Source organism: Mobula hypostoma, chromosome 5 (assembly GCF_963921235.1).
Source record: "Mobula hypostoma chromosome 5, sMobHyp1.1, whole genome shotgun sequence".
In the NCBI taxonomy this organism is placed as follows: domain Eukaryota; kingdom Metazoa; phylum Chordata; class Chondrichthyes; order Myliobatiformes; family Myliobatidae; genus Mobula; species Mobula hypostoma.
Window position 1 is genome coordinate 119680995 of NC_086101.1, and position 27693 is coordinate 119708687.

Consider the following 27693-nt stretch of genomic DNA (forward strand, 5'->3'; position numbering starts at 1 on the left):
TGTGGGGGGGGGGAGGGGGGGAGGGCTACTGCACAGGACTGAAAGAAGCTGCAGAAGGTTGTAAATCTAGTCAGCTCCAGGACATCTCCAAGGAGAAGTGTCTCAGAAAGGCAGCGTCCATTATTAAGGAGCCCCAGCACCCAGGACATGCCCTTTTCTCACTGTTACCATCAGGTAGGAGGTACAGAAGCCTGAAGGCACACACTCAGTGATTCAGGAACAGCTTCTTCACCTCTGCCATCTGATTCCTAAATGGACATTGAACCCTTGGACACTACCTCACTTTTTTTTAATATACAGTATTTCAGTTTTTTGCACTTTTTTTAACCTATTCAATATAATATTGATTGGCACCTGATTAGTTCCAAGGGTTTAGATGGGGCAGAGTTTGTTAAGTGTGTCCAGGACGGATTCCTGTCACAGTATGTGGACAGGCCGACCAGGGGGAATGCCATACTAGATCTAGTACTAGGTAATGAACCGGTCAGGTCACAGATCTCTCAGTGGGTGAGCATCTGGGGGACAGTGACCACCACTCCCTGGCCTTTAGCATGATCATGGAAAAGGATAGAATCAGAGAGGACAAGAAATTTTTTAATTAGGGAAGTACAAATTATGAGGCTATAAGGCTGGAACTTGCGGGTGTGAATTGGGATGATGTTTTTGCAGGGAAATGTACTATGGACATGTGGTTGATGTTTTGAGATCTCTTGCAGGATGTTAGGGATAAATTTGTCCCAGTGAGGAAGATAAAGAATGGTAGGGTGAAGGAACCATGGGTGACAAGTGAGGTGAAAAATCTAGTCAGGTGGAAGAAAGCAGCATACACGAGGTTTAGGAAGCAAGGATCAGATGGGTCTATTGAGGAATATAGGGAAGCAAGAAAGGAGCTTAAGAAGGGGCTGAGAAGAGCAAGAAGGGGGCACGAGAAGGCCTTGGCGAGTAGGGTAAAGGAAAACCCCAAGGCATTCTTCAATTATGTGAAGAAGAACAGGATGTCAGGAGTAAAGGTAGGACCGATTAGAGATAAAGGTGGGAAGATGTGCCTGGAGGCTGTGGAAGTGAGCGAGGTCCTCAATGAATACTTCACTTCGGTATTCACCAATGAGAGGGAACTTGGTGATGGTGAGGACAATATGAGTGAGGTTGATGTTCTGGAGCATGTTGATATTAAGGGAGAGGAGGTTTTGGAGTTGTTAAAATACATTAGGATGGATAAGTCCCCGGGGCCTGACGGAATATTCCCCAGGCTGCCCCATGAGGTGAGGGAAGAGATTTCTGAGCCTCTGGCTAGGATATTTATGTCCTTGTTGTCCACAGGAATGGTACCAGAGGATCGGAGGGAGGCGAATGTTGTCCCCTTGTTCAAAAAAGGTAGTAGGGATAGTCCGGGTAATTATAGACCAGTGAGCCTTACGTCTGTGGTGGGAAAGCTGCTGGAAAAGATTCTTAGAGATAGGATTTATGGGCATTTAGAGAATCATGGTCTGATCAGGGACAGTCAGCATGGCTTTGTGAAGGGCAGATCGTGTCTAAGAAGCCTGATAGAGTTCTTTGAGGAGGTGACCAGGCATATTCATGATGGTAGTGAAGTGGATGTGATCTATATGGATTTTAGTAAGGCATTTGACAAGGTTCCACACGGTAGGTTTATTCAGAAAGTCAGAAGGCATGGGATCCAGGGAAGTTTGGCCAGGTGGATTCAGAATTGGCTTGCCTGCAGAAGGCAGAGGGTCATGGTGGAGGGAGTACATTCAGATTGGAGGATTGTGACTAGTGGTGTCCCACAAGGATCTGTTCTGGGACCTCTACTTTTCGTGATTTTTATTGACGACCTGGATGTGGGGGTAGAAGGGTGGGTTGGCAAATTTGCAGATGACACAAAGGTTGGTGGTGTTGTAGATAGTGTAGAGGATTGTTGAAGATTGCAGAGAGACATTGATAGGATGCAGAAGTGGGCTAAGAAGTGGCAGATGGAGTTCAACCTGGAGAAGTGTGATGTGGTACACTTTGGAAGGACAAACTCCAAGGCAGAGTACAAAGTAAATGGCAGGATACTTGGTAGTGTGGAGGAGCAGAGGGATCTGGGGGTACATGTCCACAGATCCCTGAAAGCTGCCTCACAGGTAGATAGAGTGGTTAAGAAAGCTTATGAGGTGTTAGCTTTCATAAGTTGAGGGATAGAGTTTAAGAGTCGCGAAGTAATGATGCAGCTCTATAAAACTCTGGTTAGGTCACACCTGGAGTACTGTGTCTAGTTCTGGTCGCCTCACTATGGGAAAGATGTGGAAGCATTGGAAAGGGTACAGAGGAGATTTACCAGGATGCTGCCTGGTTTAGAGAGTATGCATTATGATCAGAGATTAAGGGAGCTAGGGCTTTACTCTTTGGAGAGAAGGAGGATGAGAGGAGACATGATAGAGGTGTACAAGATAATAAGAGGAATAGATAGAGTGGATAGACAGCGCCTCTTCCCCAGGGCACCACTGCTCAATACAAGAGGACATGGCTTTAAGGTAAAGGGTGGGAAGTTCAAGGGGGATAATAGAGGAAGGTTTTTTCAATCAGAGAGTGGTTGGTGCGTGGAATGTACTGCCTGAGTCAGTGGTGGAGGCAGATACACTAGTGAAGGTTAAGAGACTACTAGACAGGTATATGGAGGAATTTAAGGTGGGGGGTGTTATATGGGAGGCAGGGTTTGAGGGTCGGCACAACATTGTGCGCCGAAGGGCCTGTAATGTGCTGTACTGTTCTATGTTCTATGTTCTAATATACGCATACTGTAATTTATTAATTTATTATTATTTTAAAATTTTATTTATTATTATTTTTTTCCTCTTCTATATTTGCAGTGCTTTGAACAGCTGCTGCTAAGTTAACAAATTTCGCGTCACATGCCAGTGATAATAAACCTGATTCTGATTCGGATTCTGAAGTGTAGCCTCACCCAGCTGAAACATAACGTCCTGACTCCTGTTCTCAGTCCACACCCAAGTCATTTGCTCTTCTTGTTGCTGCCCACAAGGCAATGAATCTCAGTCAGGGTTGTATATGGTGATGTGTACATACTTTGATAGTAAAAATTTAGTTTGAACTTCGAAGGCCTGCGTGTTCAAACACAGGAGCAGCACGGTCCCATCTGACTGGATGGGATCTGATCTGATCTGATCTCCCGAACCTGCCCTCCCCAGCAACCTTTCACCCACTGGCTTATCAAGAATTTATCTGCTACTGCCTTAACAACATATAAAGTCCTTCCACTGTCTTTGGGGAAGAGAGTTCTGAAGATTCATGGCTGTCAGAGAAAAATATTTGCCTCCTCTGTCTTTAATAAGTCAGTTCTTCTTTTGTTTTTAAGACTTTGCCTTCTGGGTCTAGATGCTCCCACATAAAGAAACATCTCCTCCATCTCCACCCACCCCCTTGGGATCTTGCGTGTTTCAAATGGCATTTTTCGCTGTATAACTCTAAACTCCAGCACATACAAGCCGTGCAGCCCCTCCCTCGTTAGATAACCCACCTACTTCAAGTACTGATGATCACTTTGTACTCAAAATGACTCTTTTTTTTTAGGATTAAAATATAAGAGCAAGGATGTAATACTGAGCTTTAAAAGGCATTGGTCAGACTGCACTCAGGATACTGTGAGCAGTTTGGGCCCCTTATGTAATTGGGGGGGGGGTCCAGAGGAGGTCATGAGAATGATCCTGGGATGAAAGGGTTAACATAGGAGGAGCATTTGATGGTCCCGGGCTTGTACTCCCTGGAGTTTAAAAGAATGAGTGGGGATCTCATTGAATCCTATAAAATATTGAAAGGCTTAGATAGAGTGGATGCGGAGAAGATGTTTCCTACAGTAGTGGAGTCTGGGCTCACTAGTCCATGAAGGACCATAATAGGTTTCAAAGGTACAGTTAGTGTCAGAGAAATGTATACAATATGCACCTGAGATTCTTTTTCTTTGCAACCTTCCACGAAAACAGAGGAGTGCCCCAAAGAATGAATGACATCTCTTTAGAACAGAGATGAGGAGGAAACTTCTTTAGCCAGATGATGGTGAATCTGAGGAATTCATTGCTGCAGACGGCTGTGGAAGCTAAGGCATTGGGTATGTTTAAAATGGAGGCTGATAGGCTCTCGATTAGTGAGGATGTAAAAAGTTATGGGGCGAAGGCAGGAGAATGGGGTTGAGAGGGATAATAAATCAGCCGTGATAGAATGGTGGAGCAGACTCAATGGGCTGAATGGCCTTGGCTCATGGTCTTAGTGTACAAATTGTGTTTAATCAAGAGAGCAAACACAGGTTGTACAGTTCATGTTTAATTGACGTTTTTCTTGCGAATGCTGTGTATCAGATGCTCTATGCCTGCGAGTAAGTTTTTCATTGCTCCTGTGCATTCAACAATAAACCCTGCATAAGTATTAGACCTTCTGCCATTGTCTTTGAAAGCAGGTTTTCCATAAATGGGAGGACGTGCTGGGTCTGGAGGACTGAGTTATCAAGAAAGATTGAATAGGTTAGGACTATTTTACCATGGAGATTGAGGGGAGATTTGATACAGGTATACAAAATTATGAGGGGTATAGATGGGGTAAATACAAGCAGGCTTTTTCCACTGAGGTTTGGTGGGACTACAACTGGAGGTCATGGGTTAAGGGTGAAAGGTGAAAAGTTTAAGGGGAACATGAGGGGAAACTTTTTCACTCAGAGGGTGGTGAGAGTGTAGAATGAGCTGCCAAGGCAAGTGGTGCATGTGAGCTCGATTTCAATGTTTAGCAGAAGTTTGGATAGGTACATGGATGGTAGAGGTGTGGAGGGTTATGGTTCCGGGTGCAAGTCAACAGGAGTAGTCAGTTTAAATGGCTTGGTACAGACTAGATGGGCTGTGCTGTACTTTTCTGTGGCTCTATGAACAAAGAAATAGCAGAATAATTAAATTAACACCTTGGTTCCAGCTTTACAGAAGTGAGCAGTGACAAGAGTCCAGAAACACCAGAGAACCAGGAGTCACGTGAAAAGGCAGAAGTGAGGGAAATTCGAGTCAGCGAGAAACACAGCGGGGCTGGGGAAAGGGAGGATGGATGTGCGAGATGTCAAAGTCAAGTTCATTGTCACATGTATACACACGTGCAATCTAAGAGTTGCAGTAGCTTCCCAGGCACGCAGCATCATTTAAGCAGCATTCACAAGAAAAACATAAATTATACAGAATTTTAACAAGAATGAACGCGATTGGAACAAAACAAAATCCATTTTAGTGCAAAGTGATTCAGGTGGTCACAGTGTTGATGAACTGTCATGATTAGGGCTGTGCAGTTGGCTGAAGAGCCAGGTAAGACATATTTCTCAGAAGTCCAATAAGCAGAACATGCACAATATAGACCGTAAGACATAGGAGCAGAATTAGGCCATTCGGCCCATTGAGTCTACCCCACCATCCCATCATGAGTAAGATTACAAAACATAGAGACCTTGGTGTCCAAGTGTCCCTAAATGCAGTAGAACACTATATAGAGAGGTGAAGAACATACGTGTAACATTGGAGCAAAGAAACCTCAGGAACTCAATGGGAAATGCTGTAAGGAGACAAAGAGAGACAGCCGGTGCTCTAATGGGAAATAAGGAGATGGATAGAGACAGCAGTATTTCTGAACTGGAACTCAATGGGTCAGGCAGCATCTGTTGAGGGAAACGAACAGTCAGCATCTCAGGTTGAGATCTGGAGAGTAGAAGTGAAAGAAGGTTGATGTTGAACAAGAGCTGGCAGGTGATGGGTGGATCCAGGTGAGGAGGGGTGATGGACAGATGGAGGAGGGGAGAGTGGGAATAGAGACTGGGAGGTGATGGGTGGATCCAGGTGAGGAGGGGAGATGGACAGATGGAGGAGGGGAGAGTGGGAATAGTGACAGAGGCTGGGAGGTGATGGGTGGATCCAGGTGAGGAGGGGAGATGGACAGATGGAGGAGGGGAGAGTGGGAATAGTGACAGAGGCTGGGAGGTGATGGGTGGATCCAGGTGAGGAGGGGAGATGGACAGATGGAGGAGGGGAGAGTGGGAATAGTGACAGAGACTGGGAGGTGATGGGTGGATCCAGGTGAGGAGGGGTGATGGACAGATGGAGGAGGGGAGAGTGGGAATAGTGACAGAGGCTGGGAGGTGATGGGTGGATCCAGGTGAAGAGAGGTGATGGGCAGATGGAGGAGGGGAGAGTGGGAACGGTGACAGGGGCTGGGAGGTGACAGGTGGTGTTGGCAAAGGGCTACAGGTGATGAGATTTGATAGGATAGGAAGATGGAACGGAACCAGGTAAGGGAGGTAGTGAGGGCAGATGGGGGGGTGGGGGAAGGAGGGGGGAGGGGATTCAGTGGGACGAGTGTGTGGGTGATGGACAGATGGTGCTGATGGAGGAAGGGAAAGGTGATAGGGGTAGGAGGAACTGGGGAGATCAAGGGTAGAGAGAGAAGCGATAGCGCAGGAGCAGGTCACCTGAAGCTGGAGTATTCAGTGTTCATGTTATTGGGTGAAGACTCGCTGGGGGGATATATGGTGTAGTTTCTCCAGTCTGCGTTTGCCCTCATCCTAGCAGTGGAGGAGGCCGAGGATAGATGGGCGGTGTGGGAATGGAAAGGGGTATTAAATGGCTCCTCCTGTCTCTTTTCCTCCTTCTGCCCCTCCCCAGCCTCCCCACTCTGCTCTCCGCAGGCTGCACATCCCTCTCTCTCCCTGCGTACCTCAATGTCAATGCCACTGCTAAGGTACTTGCGTCTGTGTGGAAATGTAAGACCACAGTAAATTGCACAGTGTTGAAACTGTAGGGTGAGGAGGAGAGATCCTCTGTAAAGTTCTGGAAATTAAGAGAGTCTAAAATTAGAATTTTGGAAGTTATAGAAACAAAGCAAAGAACTAGCTTAATTTCCATTGTTGGAGTAAAGAATATCACGGCTGGCACTGTGGCACAGAGGGTAGAGTCACTGCCTTCCAGGTTTCGATTCCGAGCTCTGGCACCGTCCATGTGGAATTTGTACATTATCCCTGGTTCCTGGAAGTTGTTAATACTAGAGGATGTCCGTTTAAGGTGAGTGGAGGGAAGTTCAGGAGAGATATTAGAGGTCAGTTTTTTTACATCAGTGGGATGGGTGCCTGGAAACCACAGCTGGGAGTGGTGGTAGAGGCTGATACAATAGAGACATCTAAAAGTCACTCTTCAATAGGTACATGGATAGAAGGAAAATGGAGGGTTATTGGGCTGTATAGGAAGAAAGGGTTAGATCGATTGTGGAGTACATTTATATAGGTCAGTACAGCATTGTGGCTGAAGGGCCTGTACTGTGCACTGCTGATCTATGTTCTAATTAACTTCTTTAATCGTACAGTTAACTGTGATTAATTCTTCTCAGAGAGAAAGGAAGAGACTGAGTGGCATCATATGAAGATAGGGCCATAAAGAAAGCTTTGGTCACATTGACCTTCATAAATAGAAGTATTGAGCACAGGAGATGGGATGTTATGTGGAAGTTATATTAGACATTGGTGAGGCCTAATTTGGAGTATTGTGTGCAGTTTTGGTCACTTACCTACAGGAAAGATGTAAACAAGGTTGAAAGAGTACAGAGAAAATTTACAAGGACGTTGCCGGGTCTGGAGGACCTGAGTTATAAGGAAAGATTGAATCAGTCAGGACTTTATCCTTTGGAACGTAGAAGATTGAGGGGAGATTGATAGAGGTATATAAAATTATCAGGGTATAGATAGGGTAAATGCAAGAAGGCTTTTTTCAACTGAGGTTGGGTGTGTCTACAACCAGAGGTCATGGGTTAAGGGTGAAAGGTGAAAAGTTTAGGGGGACCATGAGGGGAAAGTTCTTCACTCAGAGAGCTGTGAGAGTGCAGAACAAGCTGCCAGTCCAAATGGTGCATGTGAGCTCGATTTCAACATTTAAGCGAAGTCTGGATAGGTACAAGAATGGCAGGGCTATGGTCCCGGGAGTAGGCGGTTTAAATGATTCAGCATGGACTAGATGGGGTGAATGGCCTGTGTCTGCTGCATGACTCTATGAGAGCAAATGTTTTGGAGCAACCTCCTTGATCTCAGTAAAAAAACCCTCTTTCCTGGCATATAAATAGTTTGGTCCTTCTGTTAGTTAACAGGCTGTATAATGTGACCTAAGATCACCACCTGTGTTGTTCTTTATCAAAACTACTCCTGGAATTAAAACTTAACATCAATTAATTTTCTTTCACCTGCTAGATTGCACCATAATTAAGGTTGAGTGCTTTCCTAAATTGGTTTGCAAGGAATTGAGGGAAGGGTGAATCACTTTATTTGAGGTACTGGGCCTGATGTCTTGTGACTTTGGCTGATATTGTAAGAATGTGTATTGTTCAAATGTTGGATTCAGTAATAATTAACTTTGAATGGTCTAATTGCTCTGAGAGTTTTAGGGTAGTTACTGACAGTCCATTGCCTTCTTCAGCTGAAGTGCATTGTGTGTCATGTTCTAACAGGGCTGCTGACCAGACGTGTCTTAAGAGTCATATAGCCCTTCAGCCCAACTAGTTTATCCTGAAGAAGAATCCCGTCGAGCCGAGTCCCATCTGCCCATATCCCTCTAAAGCAGGGGACCCCAACCTGGGGTCCTCAGACCCCCTGGTTAATATCAGTGAAGCATGGCATAAAAAAATTCGCACCACCCAGCAATCCCCCAATTAAATCCTAGTCTAATCACAGGACCATTTACAATGACTAATTAACCTACCAAATGCTACATCTTTTGAAGGTGGGAGGAAATGCTTTAGCGTACCAGCTGCTCTGTTTTGTGATTTCAGAACATTAAACTAATTCAAACGAAGTCACGGGAGTCCAAAAATGCGGGTCTAACTTTGAGTTTACTTTAAGCGAGGGCATGAAAGTATCAATTAATGTATTTTTACATATAACTTGTAATTAATTTGTCCTAAACTTTTCCAATCCATCTAGCTGCCTGAGTATTTTTAAAATGTTATTCATGTACCTGCCTCAACCACGTCTCCTAGCAACCATTCCATACATGAACTATCCTCTGGGTGAAAATATTGTCCCTCCGGTTCCTAGTAAATCTCTCCCCTCTCACCTTAAACCTATGCCCTATCTTAGAAGTTATAGAAACAAAGCAAAGAACTAGCTTAATTTCCATTGTTGGAGTCAAGAATATCATGGCTGGCACTGTGGCACAGCGGGTAGAGTCACTGCCTTTCCGCCCCAGAGACCAGGATTCGATTCAGTTCCAATTCCCCAACTCTGGGAAAAAGACTATCTGAATTCAACTCTTGAGCCCCTAGTGATTTCATATACACCTGTAAGCTCATCATTTCTCCTGTTTGCATGAAAAAAGGCTCAACCTGCCCAATCTCAGTCCATAACTCGGTCGCCCAAGTCCTAGCAACATCCTGGAAAATCTCCTCTGCCCTCTTTCCCGCTTAATGGCACCAAGTCAAGTTTATTGTCTTGTGCACAGGTATAATAGAGGCCAAAGTAGTGGTTAACACAACGCTTTACCAGCTGCTCTGTTTTGTAATTTCAGAACATTAAACTAATTCAAAGGAAGGCACGGGAGTCCGAAGATGCAGGTCTAACTTTGAGTTTACTTTAAGCGAGGGCATGCAAGTATCAATTGACGTATTCTTACATATAACTTGTAATTAATTATATAAATAAACAAGAATGTTTAATCAAACAATCACTCAAATGTTGTTGAATAGTTATACAACACCAGTTCCCCGGTTCATCTCCCGCCACGGGGTAGAGTTTGTACTTCTACCCCGTGACCGCATGGGGTTCCTCCAGGGGCTCCGGTTTCCTCCCACCTTCAAAAGATGTAGCATTTGGTAGGTTAGTTGACCATCATAAATGGTCCTGTGATTAGACTAGGGTTAAATTGGGGGAATTGCTGGGTGGTGCAGCTCGAAGGGCCAGAAGGGCCTATTCCACAATGTATCACATTAGTCTCGTGAGACCATGCATTTGCGCCTTGGAAGGTTTCCAGGACGCAGGCCTGGGCAAGGTTGTATGGAAGACTGGCAGTTGCCCATGCTGCAAGTCTCCCCTCTCCACGCCACCAGTGATGTCCAAGGGAAGGGCACTAGGGCCGATACAACTTGGCATTGGTGTCGTCGCAGAGCAATGTGTGGTTAAGTGCCTTGCTCAAGCACACAACATGCTGCCACGGCTGACTCACGACCTTCAGGTCACTAGATGAACGCCTTAACCACTTGACCATGCGCTAAATAAATAATAAACAAGGAGGTACAGGTACAATGAAAAGCTTACTTGCAACAGCATCGCAGACAGCCAACAACACCTGGAATATGTTAGCCATAAGCTGTACCTGAAATGACAGCATACAGTTAAAAGAAAGCTGGATTGACACAGAAGGAATTGAATGCACTTGTTGGCTCCCAGCAGAGCAGTGTCTTCAATTCTGTTTGTCCTGTTCCCTTGGATGTCTGCTCATTCACTTTTCCATCAGCTCCCACGGATTAATTATCTTGTCTGCACATGTTACGGTCATATAGAGTGGCCAATTAACCCACCAATCTGTGTGTCATTGGTGTGAGGCAGGAAACAAAAGCACCGGGGGTGGGGGGGCGGGGGGGGGTGTATATACAGTTTCTTCTGCACAGCAAGCCCCCACAATAATAAACAATTCATTCATAGCAATTCCTACGGTACTGTGCAAACAACTTGGGTATATGTATATACAGTATGTGTATGATGTGTATGTTATGTGTATGTGTGTATATAAATATATATACACATATATACATATATATGTACATACACACACATGCACACACACATATATATATATGTATGCAGAGAGAGAGAGAGAGAGAGAGAGAGAGAGAGAAAGAAAAAAAGCCTAGGAGCTTTGCACAGTACTATATTTGTCAACGTGAAGCAGAGAGCAAGTTTGTAAATATGGCGGGAGCAAAGGATGTTGGGAATGGTGGGTGTGGAGCACCATGAGAAGGTGCAGGTGGTGGTGGAGAAATACCAGGGATGGGCGGGGGGGGTGGAACGGGTGCAGACATACCCAGCCCTGAGATACCAGCCAAGGTCATTTGATATGGTTTATTGATCATTTACAGAATGTGTCCAGTGTTTCCCGTTCCCTCCCCTCTCCCTGCCCTTCCCAACCATGATTCCCCTCTCCCTTCCCCTTTTCCCAACCATGATTCCCCTCTCCCTTCCCCTTTTCCCAACCATGATGCCCCTCTCCCTTCCCCTTTTCCCACCATGCTTCCCCTCTCCCTTCCCCTTTTCCCAACCACAATTCCCCTCTCCCTAGCCCTTTTCCCAACCACGATTCCCCTCTCCCCCTTTACCCAACCATGATACCCCTCTCTCTTCCCCTTTTCCCAACCACGATTCCCCTCTCCCTGCCACGCACATCAAAGTTGCTGGTGAATGCAGCAGGCCAGGCAGCATCTCTAGGAAGAGGTAGTTGATGTTTCAGGCCGAGACTCTTCATCAGGACTAACTGAAGGAAGAGTGAGTAAGGGATTTGAAAGTGGAGGGGGAGGGGGAGATCCAAAATGATAGGAGAAGACAGGAGGGGGAGGGATGGAGCCAAGAGCTGGACAGGTGATTGGCAAAGGGGATATGAGAGGATCATGGGACAGGAGGCCCAGGGAGAAAGACGGGGGGGCGGGGGGAACCAGAGGATGGGCAAGGGGTATAGTCAGAGGGACAGAGGGAGAAAAAGGAGAGTGAGAGAAAGAATGTGTGTATAAAAATAAAAAACGGATGGGGTATGAGGGGGAGGTGGGGCATTAGCGGAAGTTAGAGAAGTCAATTGCCACCAGGTTGGAGGCTACCCAGATGGAATATAAGGTGTTGTTCCTCCAACCTGAGTGTGGCTTCATCTTTACAGTAGAGGAGGTCGTGGATAGACATGTCAGAATGGGAATGGGATGTGGAATTAAAATGTGTGGCCACTGGGAGATCCTGCTTTCTCTGGCGGACAGAGCATAGGTGTTCAGCAAAGTGGTCTCCCAGTCTGCGTCAGGTCTCACCAATATATAGAAGGCCACATCGGGAGCACCGGACGCAGTATTTCACCCCAGCCGACTCACAGGTAAAGTGTCACCTCACCTGGAAGGACTGTCTGGGACCCCGAATGGTGGTGAGGGAGGAAGTGTAAGGGCATGTGTAGCACTTGTTCCGTTTACAAGGATAAGTGCCAGGAGGGAGATCGGTGGGAAGGGATGGGGGGGACCAATGGACAAGGGAGTCGCTTAGGGAGCGATCCCTGTGGAAAGCGGCGGGGGGGGGGAAGGGAAAGATGTGCTTAGTGGTGGGATCCCGTTGGAGGTGGTGGAAGTTACGGGGAATAATGTGTTGGACCCGCAGGCTGGTGGGGTGGTAGGTGAGGACCAGGGGAACCCTATTCCTAGTGGGGTGGCGGGAGGATGGAGTGAGAGCAGATGTGGTTGAAATGGGAGAGATGCGTTTGAGAGCAGAGTTGATGGTAGAGGAAGGGAAGCCCCTTTCTTTAAAAAAGGAGGACATCTCCCTCGTCCTGGAATGAAAAGCCTCATCCTGAGAGCAGATGCGGCAAAGACGGAGGAATTGCGAGAAGGGGATGGCATTTTTGCAAGCGACAGTGTGAGAAGAGGAATAGTCCAGATAGCTGTGACAGTCAGTAGGCTTATAGTAGACATCAGTGCTCCCGATGTGGCCTTCTATATATTGGCGAGACCCGACGCAGACTGGGAGACCGCTTTGCTGAACACTTACGCTCTGTCCGCCAGAGAAAGCAGGATCTCCCAGTGGCCACACATTTTAATTCCACATCCCATTCCCATTCTGACACGTCTATCCACGGCCTCCTCTACTGTAAAGATGAAGCCACACTCAGGTTGGAGGAACAACACCTTATATTCCATCTGGGTAGCCTCCAACCTGGTGGCAATTGACTTCTCTAACTTCCGCTAATGCCCCACCTCCCCCTCATACCCCATCCGTTTTTTATTTTTATACACACATTCTTTCTCTCACTCTCCTTTTTCTCCCTCTGTCCCTCTGACTATACCCCTTGCCCATCCTCTGGTTCCCCCCGCCCCCCCGTCTTTCTCCCTGGGCCTCCTGTCCCATGATCCTCTCATATCCCCTTTGCCAATCACCTGTCCAGCTCTTGGCTCCATCCCTCTCCCTCCCGTCTTCTCCTATCATTTTGGATTTCCCCCTCCCCCTCCACTTTCAAATCTCTTACTAACTCTTCCTTCAGTTAGTCCTGACGAAGAATCTCGGCCTGAAACGTCGACTGTACCTCTTCCTAGAGACGCTGCCTGGCCTGCTGCGTTCACCAGCAACTTTGATGTGTTTTGCTTGAATTTCCAGCATCTGCAGAATCCTTGTTGATTCCCCTCTCCCTTCCCCCTTTCCCAACCATGATTCCCCTCTCCCTTCCCCTTTTCCCAACCACGATTCCCCTCTCCCTTCCCCTTTTCCCACCATGATTCCCCTCTCCCTGTCTCCTTTCCCACTCTCAGTCCACAACACAGACCCATATCAGTATCAGGTTTATCATCACTCATATATGTCATGAAATTTGTTTTTTTTTGCAGCTGCAGTACAGTGCAATACATAAAATTACTATAGCATGGTACTATAGTAATATATATATATATATATATATATATATATATATAAAATATATTATACATATATATATATGTGCCTAAGTCTTTTGCACAGTTTGTTCGTTATGTGTCGTATTGTATGACGTGGGTGATCATGGTATCATGACTATGATTGTTCTTGGTAAGTTCTGCTGCAGAAGTGGTTTTCCACTGCCTTCTTTTGGGCAGTGTCTTTACAAGACGGTGACCCCAGCCATTATCAACACTTTTCAGAGATTGTCTGCCTGGCGTTAGTGGGCACATAACCAGGACTTGTGATGTGCACTGGCTGCTCAAACGACCATCCACCACCTACTTCACGTGACCCTGATCAGGGGGAGGGGGTAGAGTTACCCCAATCTTGCACGGTACTGTACATAAAACTGAGTAGTTTATAAACGTATGAGAGGTGGAGATAGGGTGGATGGTCAGACATTTATTTAAATGTTTATTGACATACAGCACAGAATAGCCCTTCAGGCCCTTCCAGCCACACCTGCCGGCAGTCCCCCGATTTAACTCTAGCCTAATCACGGGACAATTTACAATGACCAATTAATCAATCAACCGGCACATCTTCAGACCGTGGGAGGAAACCGCAGCACCCGGAGGAAACCCACACGGTCACAGGGAAAATGTACAAACTCCTTACAGACAACAGTGGGCTAGAAATGTCAAATACGAGATGACATGTATTTAAGGTGAGAGGGGAAATGTTTAAGGGAGATGTGTGGGACAACTCTTTACACAGAGAGTTGGGTGCCTGGAATAGCCTGCTGGGATTGTTTGTGGAGGAACGTGCACTGGTGGTGTTTAATAGGATTTCAGGTGGACGCGTAAACATGCAGGGACTGGAGGGAGATGGATCACGTGCAGGCAGAAAGGGGTTAGTTTAATTTGGATTTGTGTTCAGCACAGACACAATGGGCCAAAGGGCCTGTTCCTGAGTTGCACTGTTCTACGTTCTCTATCGATCTGACTGATCCAGTTGCGGGAGGTATGGTTCCAGGGGCTGGGATGTCAGCCACTACCTCACACTTTCAGAGAGTGGCCTCGTCCCGACCTCCAGTGATGTCCTTGTGGAGTTTTCACGTTTTCCTTGTGACCGTGTGGGTTTCTCCCTGGCTGCTCTGGAGTCCTCTCACAGCCTAAAATGGGTGAATTGATGGTTTAGCCATAAAGTAAATGGTCCTTCATCTATACTTCTGTGTTAGAATGTGTGGAGAGGGACTTCACATGAATCCTACCCTAACCCGTTTTAAACAACACACACAAAAAATGCTGGTGGAAATCAGCAGGTCAAGCAGCATTGGTCGATGAATGTTTTGGGTCAAGACATCAATTGTTTATTCCCCTCCAGAGACGCTGCCTGACCTGTTGATTGCCTCCTGCATTTTGTGTGTGTTGCTTAAAATGGGTTAGGTCAGGATTACTATGAATATGGATGGTCGATTGTTTGCATGGACTTGAAATGCTAAAGACACTGGTATTGTCACATGTACTAAGATACAGGGAAGAGATATTATTTGCAAACTATCCAGACAAATCATTCTGTAAATAAGTATAATGAGGTTGTAAAAAGGGAACCAGAATGTAAAATAGTTGTGGTAGTTTAAGAGTTATATATATCATGAAAACATGCCCTAAAACCAGCCTGGTCTATGTTTCAGCCCAAATGACTTTCTGATAGAGCATTTTAACTGGCTGCATCACCGTATGGTATGGAGGGGCCACCGCAGAGAATTGGAAAAAGCTGCAGAAAGTTGTAAACTCAGTCAGCTCCTCCCAGGCCTCCAGGACATCTTCAAGGAGCGATGCCTCAAAAAGGCAGCATCTATCATTAAGGACCCCCATCACCCAGGTCATGCCCTCTTCTCATTGCTCCCATCAGGGAGGAGGTACAGAAGTCCGGAGACACATACTCGATGATTCAGGAACAGCTTCTTCCCCTCTGCCATCAGATTTCTGTATGGATATTGAACCCATAAACACTACCTCACTACTTTTTAAAAAAAATGTAATATGTACTTCTTACCGTAATTCATAGTTTTTTATTATTTTGTATTGCATTCTACTGCTGCTGCTTAGCAACAAATTTAATGACATGTGCCCGTGATATTAAATTTGATTCTGGTTCTATGCTGACCATTGAGATCATAAGGTGAGAAACAGAAGGCAGAATATAGTGTTGTAGTTAAGAGAGTTAGGAAACAGGCCATTCAGCCCAACTGGTCAATGCTGACCAAGTACATTGAGATCATAAAGTGAGAAACAGAAGGCAGAATATAGTGCTGTTGTTAAGAGAGTTAGGGAAGCAGGCCATTCAGCCCAACTGGTCAATGCTGACCAAGTTGCTCCATCCAAACCAACCCCACTAGCCAGCATTTGACACACTAACCTACTTAAGTCTTCCAAGAATCTCAATATTTCCAATTCATTGACCTGCCCAAGTGACTTTTAAATGTTGTTATTGTACCTGCCTTGGCTACTTCCTCTGGAGCAATGTTCTATTTATGTAAAAAAAAATGCCTGTCAATTTCCTGTTAATTCTTTCCCCCTCACCTTAAATTTATGCGTTGTAATTCTTGACCGTAGAAAAAACACTGCACTCACTTTATCTCTGCCCCTCGTGATTTGTACACCTCCGCAAGATCACCTTTCGTCCTTCCATGTTCTAAAGAATAAATTCTGTCCAAACCATCCCTGTAATTTGGTCCCTGAAGACCTAGCTGTATCTTGTAAATATCTGTTATACTATCTTCAGTTTAATAACATATTTTCTATAGAATAGAGACCAAAACTGAAAACAATATTCCAAGTCCAGCCTCACCAATATCCTGTAAAACTGCACCATGATCTCCCAAATTTTATTCATAATGCCCTGTCTAATGAAGGCCAACATTCTACAAGCCGCCTTCTCCAGTCAAGAAGCAGTTTCTCTCGGTGACTACCCCTTTCAGTTCGACTTCCCATTCTCACTCTGACATGCCTCTCCAAGGCCTTCTCTATCACCATGAGGAGGCCAAACTCAGGTTGGAGGAGCAACACTTCATGTTCCACCTGGGTAGCCTTCAACCTGACGGCATAAACATCAATTTCTCCAACTTCCAATAATTTCTCCCCTCCGTCCTTTTCCCTTTTTCCATTCCTCATTCTGGTTTCCCTCTCACCCATTCTCTTCTCACTTGCCCATTACCTCTCTCTAGTTGCCCTCTTCCTTCCCTTTCTTCCGTAGTCCACTGTCCTCCCCTATCAGATTCCCTCTTCAGATCTTTATCCCTTCCACCTATTCCATCCCAGCTTCTTACTTCATTCCCCAACTCCCCACTCACCCATCTCCCCCCCACCACCGACTTGGTTTCACTTATCACATGTCAGCTGGTACTCCTTCCCTCCCTTCCCCTTATTTTTCTGGCTTCTGCTTCGCCCCCTCCTCTCCATCCTGATGACGGGTCTCGGCCTGAAGTGCCGACTGTTTACTCCCCTCCACAGAAGCTGCCTGACTTGCTGAGTTCCTCCAGAATCCTGTGTGTGCTTCTCAAGACTTCCAGCATCTGCAGAATCTCTTGAGTTTCTGATTCCCCACCTTGCTTGCCTGCTCTAAGTTACGAAGAGCATGCCGTGTACCTGCAAGAGCCATAGTGAGGTAGATCAAGAGATCAAGAGTTCACTTTCTAGTGTATGAGAGGTCTTTTCAGGGGTCTGATAGCAGCAGGCCAGAAGCTGTCCTTGAGCCTGGTGGTTTGTGATCTTGGGTTTTTGCATCGCCTGCCTGATAGGAAGGGGGAGGAAAGAGAATGTCTGGGGTGGAAGAGGTCCTTGATTACGTTGGCTGCTGAAATGTAGACAAAGTGAATGGAGGAAAGGTTGGTTTGCGGTGCAGCCCACTATGACGTTGTCATCTGCAACTTATAAGCCGAGTTGTGAATGTAGAGGTAAGTGAGTGAGGGGCTGAGGACGCAGCCTTATTGGGCATCATTGCTGAAGGAAATCACGGCGGAGGTGTTACTGCCTATCCTTGCTGATTGCAGCCTGTTGTTCTGGAAGTCAAGGATCCAGTTGTAGAGGGAGATGTTGAACCTCACGTCTAGGTGTTTGGTTGAAGGCAGAACTATAGTCAATAAATAGGAGAAAGATATTATTCTGATCTTCCAAAGAAGGGTGTAAGGCCAAGAAGATGGTGTCCACCATGAACCTGTTTCAGCAATAGGTGAATTCCATTGCATCAAGGTTGTTTGGGAGGCTGGAGCCTCTTGAAGTATTTCATGATAGTGGATGTTAGAACCACTGGGTGGTAATTATTAAGGCATGTTACTTTGCAAAGCAGACAGGGACCTGAGATGGAAGTAGTGAGAGGTTAAAGATGTCAGTGAATAGTCTATACCGATTGGGGGCCTGTTTCTAAACTGTATCACCCTGTGACTCTACAATACCAAAGAGTATCTTCCGCATCTCTCTATTTATAATTATGGTTATATTATTGTTTTGGGGGACCTGTTCTGGGCCCAGCGCGTAAGTGCAATTGTGAAGAAAGCACGGCAATGCCTCGACTTCTGTCAGAGTTTGCAGAGATTTGGCAAAAACATCTAAAACTTTGACAAACTTCTATGGATGAGTAGTGGAGAGTATATTGACTGGCTGCATCACAGCCTGTTGTGGAAACACCAATATGCTTGAATGGAAAATCCTATAAAAAGTATGGCCTAGCCCATCACAGGTACAGCCCTTCCCTCCATGGAGCACATCAAGATTGAGCCCGGCCCCCTGGGGCTGAACCGCACTAACTGCTGCACGTCCTCGTCATAATCCCTCAAGGTGCCAGAACAGCTGTGGAGAAATGAACGGCTTCCTCTGGTGCTGTGGGTTCTGTGAATGCTGAAGTCAAAGTCAAGGTCATCGTCATCTGCACAAGTCCATGTACGTTCAGGTGTAATGACTAACTACTTGCAACTGCATCACTGGCACATGAGAAAACAACACACAAGTACACACAATTTTTACAAGAAAAAAACTAATTAGAACAATAAAAGAAAGTCAATTTTTGTAGAAAATCATCAATGTAGTCATAGTGCTGCTACACTGAGGTAGTGATGAGGGTTTTGGTTCAAGAACCGAATGGTTGAAAGGAATGTGGCGATGTGGGACTGGGAGCTTCTTACCCTCCTGCCTGACGGTAGCTGAGAGAAGATGTTATGGCTCAGATGCTGGGGATCTTTGAAAATGGATGTTGCCTTCTTGATGCAGTGGTCCCTGTAGAGACTACCAATGGTATGAAAAATGTGTGGTCATGATGCAAAGTGAGCTGAGATTAAGGTGGCCAAAGCTTAACGGAGGAAGTGGGGGAGGAGGCGTGACAGAATGAGAAAGAATTGCAAAGGCAGAGATGTTTTGGTAGGAATGGACATCTATTGGAAAATGTGTGAAGACATGCCTCCTCAATGAGAGGTCTCACCACTAATACTTTGGAGAGACAGGGGTGGCCATTCTTTTGTCTTGGACCCCCTTACTGACAAACTGTTCATTATTGTGGGAGCTTGCCATACTTGTTGATTGCTACTTCTCAACATAAGGAGCAGGAGCAGGAGTAGGACCATTTGGCACCTCGATAATAACCCACCATTGACCAGATCCCTCCACATACGGTATAAGTATCTGTTGCTGTCCACCTCAATACATTCATCGACCTCCACAGCTCTGGGAGCAAACTCCAATGATTCAGTATCCACTGAGAGAAGACATTCTTCCTCACCTCCATCTACGATATGGGACCCCTTGTTCTAGATACCCCATCAGGAGGAAACATCTTCTCAGCACCCTCCTGGTCACTCCTGCAGGATCTCCACTGCAACACCACCCTCATAATGTAATGGCCATTACAGAGACTTGGCTGGTACCAGGGCGGGAATGGATTCTCAATATTTCTGGATTTCAGTGCTTTAAAAGGGATAGAGAGGGAGGAAAAAGGGGAGGGGGTGGCATTACTGGTCAGGGATACTATTACAGCTACAGAAGGGGTGGGTAATGTAGCAGGATCCTCTTTTGAGTCAATATGGGTGGAAGTCAGGAACAGGAAGGGAGCAGTTACTCTACTGGGGGTATTCTATAGGCCCTCTGGTAGCAGCAGAGATGGTGAGGAGCAGATTGGGAGGCAGATTTTGGAAAGGTGCAAAAATAACAGGGTTGTTATCATGGGTGACTTTAACTTCCCTAATATTGATTGGCACCTGATTAGTTCCAAGGGTTTAGACGGGGCAGAGTTTGTTAAGTGTATCCAGGACAGATTCCTGTCACAGTATGTGGACAGGCCGACTTGGGGGAATGCCATACTAGATCTAGTATTAGGTAATGAACTGGGTCAGGTCACAGATCTCTCAGTGGGTGAGTATCTGGGGGACAGTGACCACCCCTCCCTGGCCTTTAGCATTATCATGGAAAAGGATAGCGTCAGAGAGGACAAGAAAATTTTTAATTGGGGAAGGGCAAATTATGAGGCTATAACGCTAGAACTTGCGGGTGTGAACTGGGATGATGTTTTTGCAGGGAAATGTACTATGGACATGTGGTCGATGTTTAGGGATCTCTTGCAGGATGTTAAGGATAAATTTGTCCCGGTGAGGAAGATAAAGAATGGTAGGGTGAAGGAACCATGGGTGACAAGTGAGGTGGAAAATTTAGTCAGGTGGCAGCATACATGAGGTTTAGGAAGCAAGGATCAGATGGGTCTATTGAGGAATATAGGGTAGCAAGAAAAGAACTTAAGAAGGGGCTGAGAAGAACAAGAAGGGGGCATGAGAAGGCCTTGGCGAGTGGGTAAAGGAAAACCCCAAGGCATTCTTCAGTTATGTGAAGAAAAAAAGGATGACAGGAGTGAAGGTAGGACCGATTAGAGATAAAGGTGGGAAGATGTGCCTGGAGGCTGTGGAAGTGAGCGAGGTCCTCAATGAATACTTCTTTTTGGTATTCACCAATGAGAGGGAACTTGATGACAGTGAGGACAATATGAGTGAGGTTGATGTTCTGGAGCATGTTGATATTAAGGGAGAGGAGGTTTTGGAGTTATTAAAATACATTGGGATGGATAAGTCCCCAGGGCCTGATGGAATATTCCCCAGGCTGCTCCATGAGGTGAGGGAAGAGATTGCTGAGCCTCTGGCTAGTATACTTATGTCCTCGTTGTCCATGGAAATTGTACCAGAGGATCAGAGGGAGGCGAATGTTGTCCCCTTGTTCAAAAAAGGTAGTAGGGATAGTCCAGGTAACTATAGACCAGTGAGCCTTACATCTGTGGTGGGAAAGCTGTTGGAAAAGATTCTTAGAGATAGGATCTATGGGCATTTAGAGAATCATGGTCTGATCAGCGACAGTCAGCATGGCTTTGTGAAGGGAAGATCATGTCTAACAAGCTCTTTGAGGAGGTGACCAGGCATATAGATGAGGGTAGTGCAGTGGATGTGATCTACATGGATTTTAGTAAGGCATTTGACAAGGTTCCACACGGTAGGTTTATTCAGAAAGTCAGAAGGCATGGGATCCAGGGAAGTTTGGCCAGGTGGATTCAGATTTGGCTTGCCTGCAGAAGGCAGAGGGTGGTGGTGGAGGGAGTACATTCAGATTGGAGGATTATGACTAGTGGTATCCCACAAGGATCGGTTCTGGAACCTCTACTTTTTGTGATTTTTATTAACGACCTGGATGTGGGGGTAGAAGGGTGGGTTGGCGAGTTTGCAGATGACAGAAAGATTGGTGGTGTTCTAGATAGTGTAGAGAATTGTCAAAGATTGCAGAGAGACATTGATAGGATGCAGAAATGGGCTGAGAAGTGGCAGATGGAGTTCAATCTGGAGAAGTGTGAGGTGGTGCACTTTGGAAGGACAAACTCCAAGGCAGAGTACGAAGTAAATGGCAGGATACTTGGTAGTGTGGAGGAGCAGAGGGATCTGGGGGTACATGTCCACAGATCCCTGAAAGTTGCCTCACAGGTGGATAGGGTAGTTAAGAAAGCTTATGGGGTGTTAGCTTTCATAAGTCGAGGGATAGAGTTTAAGAGTCGCGAAGTAATGATGCAGCTCTATAAAACTCTGGTTAGGCCACACTTGGAGTACTGTGTCCAGTTCTGGTCACCTCACTATAGGAAGGATGTGGAAGCATTGGAAAGGGTACAGAGGAGATTTACCAGGATGCTGCCTGGTTTAGAAAGTATGCATTATGATCAGAGATTAAGGGAGCTAGGGCTTTACTCTTTGGAGAGAAGGAGGATGAGAGGAGACATGATAGAGGTGTACAAGATAATAAGAGGAATAGATAGAGTGGATAGCCAGCGCCTCTTCCCCAGGGCACGACTGCTCAATACAAGAGGACATGGCTTTAAGGTAAAGGGCGGGAAGTTCAAGGGGGATATTAGAGGAAGGTTTTTTACTCAGAGAGTGGTTGGTGTGTGGAATGCACTGCCTAAATCAGTGGTGGAGGCAGATACACTAGTGAAATTTAAGAGACTACTAGCCAGGTATGTGGAGGAATTTAAGGTGGGGGGTTATATGGGAGGCAGGGTTTGAGGGTCGGCACAACATTGTGGGTCGAAGGGCCTGTACTGTGCTGTATGTACTATTCTATGTTCTATGTTCATTGCTGCCGTGGACTTTCCATCTTGGGACTGAGACGCCCCAGTCTGGGTGTGAGATGTCATAATCTGGCTGTGGGACATCACATGATGGGTATAATATGTACCATCCTGGAATTGAAATGTTCCAGCCTGGATGTGAGGCGCCCCTAGTCTAGGCATCAGAAAACCCTCGTCTTGGTGTAAGACGCCCTTGGTCTGGGATTGAAATTCTCCTGTTTGGATCTGAGACGCTTGCATGCTGGGGTCAAACCCCGGCGCTTGTCTGTCAGACACCGTTGCCCGCACCGCCCTCGCTCACTTGCTCGGGACGATCTCCGCGGGCCCGGCCGCTCATTGGTCACCGCCGCCGCCGTGTGAAGCCGCCGGGGGCGGGAGAGCGGGTCTGTCGCACCAGGTGCGGGGATCCCCGGGACCAGCTCATTGTGTCGGGAGGATCGCCGGCCGTCGGCGATTCCTCTCCCCGCGATCCCCTTCCTTGCTCGCTTGCTCGCTCGGACACCATGCACCAGTCACGCACATCGCACTAGCAGCGAGCTGCATTGTCCCACTGCCAGCACCCGGCACGGCGCTGCTCTATAGCGGAATGATCCGCCGAAGGCGACGCAAGTAAGTGCCCTGGGCTCTCTTTGAGGGAGGGTTTGCTGAGAGACCCTCGGGGGAGGGGGTTGCAACACAATCGGATGACTGCAGTCTGCGCCGTGACTGATCTGCTCTCACTCAGCGGCTCACCCGTTGCAGTCACATCGCAAAGAAATGGTTGTGTGAGAGGGGCTCGGGGGCGGGGGGAATGTGGAGATAGAATGAGAGAAGGATGTGGAAAGATGCCGGAGAGCTTGGGGAGGAGGGAAGGTGGGGGTGCGCTGGAAGATGGGGCTGCTGCGGTTATTGTGGCAGACGGTGACTGGATTTGCTTTGGTTCGTTCGTTCTCTCTCTCTCTCTCTCTTCCCTCTCTCTCTCTTCCCTCTCCCTCTCTCTCTCTTCCCCCTCTCCCTCTCCCTCTTCCCCCTCTCTCTCTCCCTCCCTCTCCCTCCCTCCCTCCCTCCCTCTCCCTCCCTCCCTCCCTCCCTCTCGCTCCCTCCCTCCCTCTCTCTCTCTCCCTCCCTCCCTCCCTCCCTCCCTCCCTCTCTCTCTCTCTCTCTCTCTCTCTCTCTCTCTCTCTCTCTCTCTCTCTCTCTCTCTCTCTCTCTCTCTCTCTCTCATGAGCGCTGAGAAGCGGGCTGCCAGCGGCGCTGAACGCATTTCCATCCGTCGCATCTCCCGAGATTAACCCGGCAACTGCCGAGCGCAACAGCCAGACAATGGAGAATGACCCCGAATCTTTGTTTGGGAAGAAATGGCGGGGGTCCATCATCACATCACCCCCAGTGCCCTGGCCGCTGCATGACGAGGTTATTCGGCCCATCCTGCCCGCAATGGCTCTTCCAGAAGCAATTCCAGATACCCCCCTTCCCCCCCCCCCCACACGCACATACAGTCCCTGGTCTCGCTCCTAGATCTTGCTCGGGTCTCTCCCGAAAAACAGCACCAAACCTCCCCTTCTCCTCACCCTGCCATACTCCTTGCAAATCTGAATTACTTTTGTTCCCCCACCTGTATCCTGCCTGTCAGCTGAGACGTGTGTCCAGTTTCCCCCGATTTGCGCTCTCTCCGCATTGTGCATCTCTACCATCACCCCTACTAAATAACTCGCTTATTTCTGTGCTCACCGAAGAAGGGTGACTCACCGGCCTTCTACTATCTCCAGAACCAACCGAGGCTGAAGTTCTTGCTGGGGCCGCATGCTGATCTGGTGTTGATCCAGAGCAAAATTACAACGAATTTCTAGAGGAATTGAGCGTGCCGGGCAGCATTTATGGAGGGGAATGGACAGTTGATCTTTCTGTTGAGACTCTTCACCTGGGTCTCACCAGAGCACCAGTAGGTTCTGCCCAGAATAATGAAGTGTGTGAAATATTTAAAGTCTGTGTCGGGAATGGGCTGTCAAATGGAAACTGAAGAAACGGCAGATGCCAGAATCTGGAAGAACACAGAACCTCCTGGAGGAACTCAATGGGTCGGGCAGCAAAATGTGGAGGGAATTGAGGAGTGCCGCTCAGAAACATCAACTGTCCATTTCCTTCCATGGACGCTGCCCAATTCGCTGAGTTCCCGTTTGGAACATTTCGTGTGTTCCATGGGACATGAAATCCTGTGGTCATGTGGCAGTACCTTGAGTGCTCTGGTTTCTTCCCACATCCCAGTGATGTGCAAGAGTGTGAACTAACCTGCTGCTGTAAATCAATCACAACCCCTACTCTGGGTGACGGGTGAAATCTGGAGGGGTTTTCATGGGAACGTGTGAGAATATTAATTGGGGAATGGGTTTGTCTTAATTCAGTGAGTCGAATGGCATCCTTCGATGTCACTACAGAATATGAAAATAAGATGGCCATAGAAATTAAGCTGATCCTTCAGCAGCTAAATTAGCTAAACTACACACAAAATACTCTGCAGATGCGGGGGTCAAAGCAACACTCACAACATGCTGGAGGAACTCAGCAGGTCGGGCAAGATCCGTGGAAATGATCAGTCAATGGCCTGAAACGTTGACTGATCATTTCCATGGATGCTGCCCGGCCTGCTGAGTTCCTCCAGCATGTTGTGAGTGTTAGCTATCCTAAATCTGCCTTGAGGCAGCAGCTGTGGGTTTGAATTTCTCTGCAGGGGTTAGTGACTCACAGTTCAGGCAACTACATGTCAGCACTGTCGTGATGAAGGGTCTCGGCCAGAAACGTGGACTATTCATTAATTTCAATGGATGTCGCCTGACCTGCTGAGTTCCTCCAGCATTTTGTGCGTGTGACACAGCTGATCATAAGACATAGGAGCAGAATTAGGCCATTTAGCCCATCGAGTCTACTCTGCCGTTCCATCATGGCTGATCTTGGATCCCACTCAACCCCATACAACTGCCTTTGATGCCCTGACAGATTAGGAAATGATCAACTTATGCCTTAAGTATACGCACAGACTTGGCCTCCACCGCAGTCTGTGGCAGAGCATTCCACAGATTTACTACTCTCTGGCTAAAAGAAAAATCCTCTTTACCTCTGCTGTGAAGGGTTGCCCCTCAGTTTTGAGGCTGTACCCTCCAGTTCTGGATACCCCAACCATAGAATACATACTCTCCACATCCACCCTATCCAGTCCTTTCAACATTCGGTAGGTTTCAATGAGCTCCCTCTGCATTCTTCTAGATTCCAGTGAGTACAGGCCCAAAGCTGCCAAATGCTCCTCATATGTTAACCCCTTCATTCCTGGAATAATTCTCGTGAACCTTCTCTGGACTCTCTCCAATCACAACACATCCTTTCTGAGAAATGGGGCCCAAAACTGTTGACAATACTCCAAGTGCAGCCTGACTAGTGTCTTATAAAGCCTCAGCATTATCTCCTTGCTTTTATATTCTATTCCCCTTGAAATAAATGCCAACATTGCATTTGCCTACTTTATCACAGTCTCAAAATGTAAATTAACCTTCTGGGAGTCTTGCTTGAAGACTCCTAAGTCCCTCTGCACCTTTGATGTTTGAATCTTCTCCCCATTTAGATAATAGTCTGCACTGTTGTACATTTTACCAAAATGCATTATCGTACATTTCCCAACACTGTATTCCATCTGCCACTTTTTTGCCCATTCTTCCAATTTGTCTAAGTTCTGCTGCAATCGCATTGCTTCCTCAGCACTACCTACCCCTCCACCTATCTCCTTATCATAAGCAAACTTAAAGCCATCAATTCCATTATCTAAATCATTGACAAATAATGTGAAAAGCAGTGGTCCTAATATTGACCTGAGGAGCACCACTAGTCACTGGCAGCCAACTAGAAAAGGCTCCTTTTATTCCCACTTGCTGACTCTTGCCTGTCAGCTATTCCGCTCTCCATGCCAGTATCTTTCCTATAACGCCATGGGATTTTATCTTATTAAGCAGCCTCGAGTGTGGCATATTAGCAAACGCCTTCTGAAAAACCAACTAAATGACATCCACTGCCTCTATTTTGTCTATCCTACTTGTTACTTCCTTGAAGAACTCTAACAGATTTGTTAGGCAAGATTTCCCTTTACAGAAACCATCTTGACTTTAACTTATTTTATAATTAGCAACCAAGTACATTAAAACTTCCTTAATAATACACTCCAACACTTTCCCAACCACTGAGGTTAGGTTAACTGCTCTACAATTTCCTTTCTTTTGCCTTTCTCCCTTCTTAAAGAGTGGAGTGATATTTGCAATCTTACAATCCTCCGGGACTATTCCAAAATCAAGTGATTCTTGGAAGATCATGACCAACAAATCTGTTATCTATTTAGCAAATTCTCTCAGGACTCTGGGATGTGGTCCATCTGGTCCAGGTGACTTATCCACCTTAAGACCTTTGAGTTTGCCAGGCACTTTTTCCTTTGTAATAGCAATGGCACTCACTCCCAATCCCTGACACTCACGGACCTCTGGCACATTGCTAGTGTCTTCCTCAGAGAAGTCAGATGCAAAGTACCCATTAAGTTCATCTACCATTTCTTTGTCCCCCATTACTACCTCAACAGCATCATTTTTCAGTGGTCTAATATCACCTCTCACCTCTGTTTTATTCTTTATATAACTGATAACACTTTTGGTGTCTTGCTTATTTTATTGGCTCGTCTGCCCTCATACTTCATCTTTTCCCTTATAGATTTTATAGTTGCCTTTTGTTGGATTTTAAAAGCTTCCCAATCATCCAACTTTCCACTCAATTTTGCTCCCTTATTTTCCCTTTCCTTAGCTTTTATGCAGTCCTTAACTTCACTTGTCAGCTATGGCTGCCTACCTCTGCCATTTGAGAACTTCTTCCTCTGCCTTGTGAACTATCCCCAGAAACTTCAGCCATCTCTGCTCTGCCATCATCCCCGCCAGTGTCCCCCTCCAATCCACCTGGGCAAGCTCCTCTGAAATTCCCTTTATTCCATTGCTATGCAGGTACATGTGAGTTATACTTCTCCCTCTCAAATTGCAGTATGAATTCAAACATATTATGATCACTGCCTCCTAAGGGTTCCTTTACATTAAGTTTCTTAATAGGATCTGGGTTATTACACAACACCCAATCTAAGATAGCCTTTCTCCGAGCAGGCTCAGGCACAAGCTGCTCTTAAAAGCCACCTCATAGGCATTCAACAAGCTCCCTCTCTTGCGATCCAACACCAACCTGATTTTCCCAATCCCCTTGCATATTGAAGGCCCTATTACAATTGTGACATTACCCTTATAACATGCCTCTTCCAGCTCCCTATCCAATCTCAACCCCACACCTTGGCTACTATTTGGAGGCCTATGTATGATTCCAATTATGCTTTGGTCATAGTCATACTTTATTGATCCCGAGGGAAA

The 27693-nt window shown here is 46.5% G+C and overlaps 1 protein-coding gene across 3 annotated transcripts in view; it reads left to right on the forward strand.

Moving 5' to 3' along the window:
- Positions 1-27693, forward strand: part of gal3st4 (galactose-3-O-sulfotransferase 4) — a 129040-nt gene that overhangs the window by 64843 nt on the left and 36504 nt on the right. Inside the window, exon 2 of one of the 3 annotated variants that reach the window (XM_063048897.1) lies at positions 9561-9606. The exons of 1 other annotated variant lie outside the window; for it this stretch is intronic. Coding sequence is in view for 1 of the 2 variants with exons in the window: in XM_063048895.1 (XP_062904965.1) it covers positions 22866-22888 (23 nt within the window). In the remaining variant the exon portion in view is untranslated. Of the gene's footprint in view, positions 1-9560; positions 9607-22593; positions 22889-27693 lie in introns of those variants that run through there. One more of the 3 variants, XM_063048895.1, reaches the window with a different exon arrangement.